The 7996-nt window shown below is 37.0% G+C and overlaps 1 protein-coding gene across 1 annotated transcript; it reads left to right on the top strand.

Moving 5' to 3' along the window:
- Positions 1-4445: 4445 nt before the first annotated feature.
- Positions 4446-5783, top strand: LOC148035941 (pathogenesis-related protein 5-like). The gene has a single exon (XM_087679049.1). It carries the CDS (start codon positions 4638-4640, stop codon positions 5232-5234), a length of 597 nt encoding a protein of 198 aa, XP_087535175.1. The 5' UTR covers positions 4446-4637; the 3' UTR covers positions 5235-5783.
- Positions 5784-7996: the final 2213 nt, after the last annotated feature.

Raw genomic sequence — 7996 nt, 5'->3', positions numbered from 1 at the left:
TTTTTCACAATTTTACTAGTATTGGTATGTGCAACATAAATGTTTTTAAAAAACATGTTAAAATGGGCATGATAAATATTTTTAAAATGATGTCAAAATATGTTTTGCTATATGCACCCAAAATATTTTTCAAATTGCAAGTGAATATGCACCAAAATTTTTATCAAGAATTAGCAATGCATATCAACTAAACTTTCTCCCTCAAAATGTTGGAGTTTTTCATTAGTATATCATTCATCCCTTGTGAAATATGCTAATTTGAGGTAGTGGGAAGGCTAAAAATAAGGCACATTCAAAACTGGAAGTAGTCAATCGCCTTTATGAATAATTAGGCTTATAAGGCTTTTAAAATTTTCATTGCTAGGTGTTCTACAAAACTCACTTATATGCCCACAAGGGCTATTCTTATTTAATCTTATAAAGATAGGTTTTAATGTTAGTACTACTTCTTGATATGTTGATAGACTTACAATCTATTGATACCTTACAAGTGCTTGAAGAGTTCTCATGTCAAAAAACCCCCTTGATGTCTTGTCTTTCCTAAAATCACCAACCATTACCTACTATAATATCATTCCTTTGAGCATTTTGGAATCTTGGTTATATCAAACTTTATTAGAAGGGGTTGGATGCCCAACATAAACCTTTCCTAAAGTTCATGCCACATTGAAATTAATGCCAAGACGAGTGCAATTTGAAGATCAATATCAAATGTTGCAAAGTTTCTTGAATGACCCTAGCAATGCTTATCTTTGTGCTTTCTAACACTTGTATAGCAAGCAAAAAGAGCCCATCAATGACCTTCAGTCAAAATTTGGCATGTTTAGCTAAAGTTGAGGCTCAAAGATGAGAAACATTCTTGTGTTAGATTTTTTTAAAATCAAAATTAAGTCATCACCAACATTTTTCCACACATCCAAAGTAACTTAAGAACTAATTCTAAACACTATTTAGATACATGCTATCATTATTAAAGCATAGATCATATTTATTGAATTATAGAGAGTCAAAACCACATAAGTATAGTAAGTAACCCATACAACCAAAATGATATCCAAATTTTCCCAATCTATACAATCTCATTCTACACTATGATTTGAGTTTTTATAGGAAGAAATACATGCTTGAAGTTCTAAGGAATGGGAGATTAGATCCTAAGAGACTACTAGAAAGGCAAGGAGAACAAAGAGAGGACCTTCCCACGAGATTAGGCCATTGTCCAAGTAAGGATATGATGAGAAAGGAACTCCAAAGAGCCACTATCTATGTAAGGAGTTGCATCTTAAATAACCTTTGAAGCATCCTATTCAATCTTCTGACATGAGATATTTTGAATCATCGCAAAGTGGACATGAAACACAATATTATTGGTACTTTTATCTATTTTCTTGTCAATCTTATTTTATGTTCCTATGGATGTTGGCCATCTTTTACCTCAATTCTTAAAAGCCAGAGTTATTAGTTTTTCCAGTAGCATACTGTTCTATTAAGAAGAGCATATTGTAGATATATTGAAGCTTTAATTTTACATTAAAGAGGAGAAAAATGAGCTAAAATCAGGTTGATAGAGAAAGTTTTATGAAAGAAGAGAATATGCAAATGTAGGGCAAGGAGGACAAACTATGTAGGAGGGAAATCTTTTAAACAATGTCCAACATAGAGAGAAGGAAGAGAAGAATAGATTGTTAGATTGATATAGAGGAAAGTTGACATAGTGACTATTTGGTAACAAAATATAGAAAAAAAAAGAAAGATTCAAAATCTGAGAAAAGTGACACTCTACATAAGTGGTATGTATTTGTCATTCTCTGAGTTGCACCACATATTACCATGTCTCATACAAGAATGGTTAGCTTTGGATGCTTGTCTCTCCTTAAACCTTAGTTACTTAGCAACTTATTAATTTTCTTAAAACACTCCCTTTTATTGAATTTTGTGCTTGATGTTTCACTGATGGTATTAGAGGGAGAGGGAGGTCAATATGAAGCTATGGTGTTTCTGTAAAATCCCTCTTGCATGCTTAAAACTAGTATGTAGAAAATACATTGGTATGGTTACCAAGGCCTTAGAAACTAGCTTCCTAGTACCACAACCACTTATGAGTCCTATTACTACAACCACCATGAGTACATGAGAGTAACCCAATATATAAAAACAATCATAGGTTAAGTCACGAAAATAAAGCATGTACAAAAAACAAAGAAATGAGTTGTTTTTTTGTGAAACAAGACAGCACTCGGGTAAGTTACTCACGAATATATGTGTGTATCACGTGGGTTCAAAATAAGGTATTTTTAGAATACCATTTTTACACATTTTTTACATACAGAAAGGTATAATATAAAGGAGTTATTTACAGATTGAATGGAAAATGGTTATGTTTTATTTAGGAAAATGTTAGAGATAAGGATATTTATAAATAGGCTTTGAACACACGTGATGTAGAGGATATACATATAGTAACATCCCCAAGACACAACACCACCCAAAAACAGTCATACTTGGCCCTTACCACTCCAATTGTATGGATAAACAAAAAACCAATTATTTGAATATAAAAGGGAAAGCAATCTAATTGTAAAACTCCAAGAAAGCTGTCGAATGGATGCTCTCCACTCTATGTTGAAGACTCAATAACCATCAAATTTCTCTGATCCAACAAAGAATTTGAACGTGCCGTCATTTTCAATTTCTACTACTGCATCTTATACAAAATAGTGAGCTAGTCCATCTTATGCCAATGTACATATACTGCACAATGTTGTAACTTCTTATGTGACTTCTATCTCAACTATTGAAGAACCCATTAAAATGGAAAAGGGAGAAAATACCAATCAATCAAGAGTAGTAAAGAGGTAATAGATGTAAATCTATTTGTGCATAGCTCTAGTAAGTCGAAACATTCTATTGTCTTCAAACTAATTACTTATAGAAAAGACCACTTGCTATATCTTAACTAACCTAGGAGCCTTACAACAAGACTAAACTCAAGCAACAACTCATTGCCAATGACGTAGCATGAATATAAAAACATTCTAGCTTGTCCATGCAATAGTAAATAAAGCCTATCACGATCTTGAACTCAAACTTATTACACTTATCCCTTCATATTGCACCAATCTCTCTTCTATCAAAGTCCAAGATTAGAATCTTGTTCTTGATGAATTGGGATGCCATCAGAGTATCACTGAACAGGTCAAAGGTTGCATCAGGAAAAATGGTGAACAATGTAGAACCATGAAGACTACTAAATGCAGTCCCACCAATGTGGCTCCCACATCCCCCAGTGTAAAGGTTACTATACATAAGCTTTCCTTGAACAACAAATGGAAATATCATCCTCTACACCCTAAAGTTCTAGTTGAAGAGGAAATACATGCTACCAGTACGCTAGGAAGACAATACACAACATGGGATGCCATAATGCTATTATATCACATACCTAGCTGATAGGTCATAGGGCATAGATGATTATGCTATGGTTCAATATATCATGAAGATTTGTGCGTGGCTATTTAAATATATTTTCATAAATGTAATTCTAGAATTCTATTTTAATGTTAGTGTGTTAAATTGTTGGTGCTACATAACCCTAATAGACCATTGAAGAAGGGCATTTAAATGATGAGGAAAAGAAAATCCTTCTTCAATAAAGGATGGATGAGAGTTCTCCTCATCTAAAGAAGCATGGTAGTGTAAATTTCAACCTAAACTTGGTTCGGAAGGATGATAAAAAAGGTTACCCTTCAACAAAAGGCATAGTTGCTTTCGAATTTGAGGGCTCTAAGGTTTGACAACGTCGTCCTCCCATGTGGTAATAAGCACGAGGTGAAATGGAAATTCCTTCTTCAATAGAGGACTTTGAAAGTTTTACTCATCCAAAGAAGGGCAATATTGTCAAATTTAGCCTAGAAGGACGACGAACCGAAAGGTTGCCCTTCAACACAAGACATAGACATTGATAGAAGGAAGTTGTCGAGACCTTCAGCCCTCAAATTTGAAAGGATCGAGAGCTGCTGGCCGCTGAAGGGCTTTTGAAGCCGTGACGACTTGCTCCCTTGTGGTAATAAGCGCTGTAGACTTTGACAAAGGACTCACGCGTTGGTGACTGCTTCGAAGGAGGACTCATCCGGCCTTCCCAAACTCTAATTGCGCATGCCCCGGTCGAGAGCGTTTCACGTTTGAACAAGAGACGTAGCAGCGCCGTTCAAAAGCAAGTTTTTCCATGCTTGCCGTTTCCTTGGATGGACAACAGACGTAGCAGCGTGCGACCGCGTCGGCCGCACACTCTAGACAGCTAATTCATCCACGGGTCGATGACGTCGTCCGCTGACATTTGAGGACGTCCCAGGACAACTAGTCATCTAGTTCTATCAGTACTTTGCGCTGCTAATTATATATAAGACTCGGATCGGTAAACGAAATATGAATCAAGACGAGGAGCATAGGCGCAGATCATAACACAACGCAACAGACCTTACATTTCACTCAGAGCAGACCTACTCCTCTTGATAGAGCCCGTACAAGAAACGTCACTCAGAGCAGTACTCTTAATAGAGGCCGCATCAGAAACATCAGGCTGCGCGTCCAATACTTTCTTCGATAAACGACACTACAAATTGTCCGCAAGCGACGATATGGCTGGTGCAAGCTGCTGCAGGTCATCGCTGGTAGCATCACTGGCCGTCGTGACAATGATACTGATGAGTATGACAAGTGAGTTAATAAATATTGTATCGGCCACTTCCTTCAATGTGGTAAACCATTGCGGGAGCACCCTGGGCGTGCAAGTGCGGGAAAACGCCGGCGGTCCGTCCATAGGGACCACAGGCTTCTCCCTGGCGTCCGGCGAGACAAGGTCTCTGACGCCCCCTAATGGCTGGTCGGGCAACTTGGGGACAGGCACGCCGAGCCTCCTGGCCGAGTTCACCATCAACAACCCGGCGGGCACGGACTTCTACGACGTGAGCGCCGTGGACGGCTTTCAGCTGGGTGTGGGCATGAGCATCACAGGCGACGGCGCCGGCGTTTCCTGCAGCGCGGCGCGCTCCATCTGTCCCTCGGGAAACATCAACGGCAATGCTTGCGTCAACCCCAACCGCGACGACCCCAACACCGGTTACGCCCAGAACGTGCGCGCCTCCTGCCCTGACGCCTACAGCTGGTCTAAGGACGACCACGCCACCCACGGCACGCCCACAGGGGGCACCTTCGCCATCACCTTCTGCCCCTGAATACCTACCTATCTCCATTAATATACGGCCTCCCGCACTAGCGCCAGCTAGTTATTATAAGCGACTGTGTACCAGACCAGCGGTGCGTTGTAATAAAACGTCCGTCGTCCGGTTAATATGCATTCATCTGACATGACTTGACTTGGATGAAATTTCCATGGTCGAAATACTAAGTTCCCCATAGTGATTCGAGTATCCCTTATTACTTCGGAGAGTGCTTTAATAAGTGATAATTGAGTACGTAGTCGCAATCAAGAGTCTAAACACACAAAAGGCTAGATAATTCTATCTGTCATCATGGCAATGATCAACTGAATAATACACTACACACTAGATTGCAAGCTAGCAAGAATGTCGGCAGCTTGTCACGTTTGTACAATGGGAGTTATTTTTGAAAAGCAGGGTTCCATAGAGCTCCTTGGTAGGGGGTTTCTTTTCACAATATCATTGCACGCTTCATAGATAAAGGTTTGTGCGTTGCTAGAAGAATAAGGCCTTTATTAAGAGAGGCATGGGCATGGAACTATAACTTAATATATCATATCTGTGCTACAGACTTGTTTGATTTGGTGCCTAAATTTTCCCTCCCACAATATTAACATTATGTAAAAAATAATTCCTCTAATAAAACTATTTGATGATTTAAGATCACTGTAAAAACCCTAATGGGTATTTAGAGCTAAAGACATGTCATATAGTCCTACTTACTCTATCAATATAATCTGATCCTCAAATTCTTTGATATATAAATCATATGTTTACGAAATGATGAATGTAGAATAGATGGATATGCTTATGTTTAATGAAAGGAGTTCTTGCATATCATAACAACTCCAAGACAACCATGCATCCAAGTTGCACAAGTCATGCACTCTCTCTCTATGGATGAACTTGAATATGATGAAATATGCATGATAGGGTTGTGGTTGGATCTCAAATTTTTTTTCTTCCCTGATTATACAGATTCATAATACCAACACTAGATTCAAATGTTATTGTCTATTTGTGTATGTGCTTTTGAGTCCTATGCACATTGAATTCAAACTTAGGTTTCTGTGAGAGACATTTTTATTTAGGATATGATTTATGCAAGAGCAAGTGAGACAACTTCACACACTATTAGATATTTGAGATATCTAGTAGTTAAATCATGGATTTTGCAAGTCTTGTAGTATTTATAGTCCTAACTTTTCATATTATTATGAAGCTATGGATGATTGTGGTACTCAATGCACTCCTTGAGGCAACCTATACCTTCATAGTTTTTTCAACAAATTTGTATATATGCACATGCGCAATCACTTACTTACAAAAAGTATAGCATAACAAGTCAAATCAACATAAAAATGTGGTCTTCAACAAGAAGTTCAGGAGTATTATGAAATGCAGCAACGATATTCACAATTCTAGTATGGTTGTAATAGGGAGATTTGTCAAATATCACTATTCGTCTATGTGTAGGGATTCTTGAGATGTATATGTATTCCAAAGAAAAAATTAGCCTTTATTTACAAAAAACACTATGTATGCAATACATCATGTAGTTATAGAGCTAATCTAACATAGACATTTTACAAGGACACATGGTAGGTCAAGGTGTTGTGAACACTAATGCCTTGTTTATGCACATTATGAGAAGTAAGACAAAAGGTCTCTATAATAGTTTGATGTCTAGAAAATAATGAGGCTAGTCAATGTAAAGCAACTTTAGAGCATGCATGTCTAAATATTGTATACAAAATTATTGTGGAAAAAAATGATTTTAACGTTGAAAGATGAGATTAGATCGAAATGATATTTACAAAAATCAACGCATAATCTAGTCCCAACATTTTAGAATAACTCAAAGAAAAATAATGAGTGCAAATGGGCAACTTAGACCCCTTAGTTGCTAGTATTTAAACTCACATATTCTCTTTAGATTACTAGTACACCTTATGGCATGTATACCTCTTTACATATTGTGCCAATTTTGATAAGCGTGGAGATATTTATTAGATGGTAAATAACATTTGAAAGCTACTAAATTTCATAAGATTACTAGTACACCTTATGGCATGTATACCTCTTTACATATTGTGTCAATTTTGATAATTGTGGAGATGTTTATTAGATGGTAAATAAAATTTCAAAGCTATTAAATTTCATTAGAGACCTACATAATCAATACAAGGCATAAGGAAAATAGTAATGTTGATTTATGTTGCAGTTCTAAGAAAAATAAGAATGCAATACAAGCATCTATGGGTGTGCTCATATGCACTTGATGTATGTCTCAATATTTCTTCATGAAAATGCCAATGCACATTTGGATATGCATATTGATGCAACTTAAATTTTTTCCCATTAAAAACATGTTTTATGCATATTCTAACACTAGTTAAATTTACTTTTGGTTAAAATATCCTTGTTCTCCTCATTTTTATGTTATCGGAACTTGAGATACATATTTAAACCCTACTATATTTTGCATTTTTCCTATTTTCACTCCCATGGTTAATTTTAATAAGCTTAGAGTATGAACATTAAATCCAACTAGAAATTGGTAAAAATTGATTTAGTTTTTCAAAGTGTTGGTTTGGATTAATAAAGAGAGAAAGAGAGGTGAGGGATTAGAGAGAGGAGGGAGAAGGGTAGAGGAAGAAAGGGAGAGGGAGAAAAGAGACAGAAAGGGAGTGGAAGGAGAGAGAGAGAGAGAGAGAGAGAGAGAGAGAGAGAGAGAGAGAGAGAGGATTATAAATGTAGGGAGAGGAGAGAAAATA

Source organism: Lygodium microphyllum, chromosome 5 (assembly GCF_053477565.2).
Source record: "Lygodium microphyllum isolate KBCC chromosome 5, Lygodium_microphyllum_v1.1.10, whole genome shotgun sequence".
Classification (NCBI taxonomy): Eukaryota; Viridiplantae; Streptophyta; class Polypodiopsida; order Schizaeales; family Lygodiaceae; genus Lygodium; species Lygodium microphyllum.
This window is presented reverse-complemented; position numbering and strand designations above follow the sequence as displayed.

Bases quoted from the DNA above. Each gene is read 5' to 3' on its own strand.
- LOC148035941 (XM_087679049.1), top strand. From the start codon at position 4,638: ATGGCTGGTGCAAGCTGCTGCAGGTCATCGCTGGTAGCATCACTGGCC.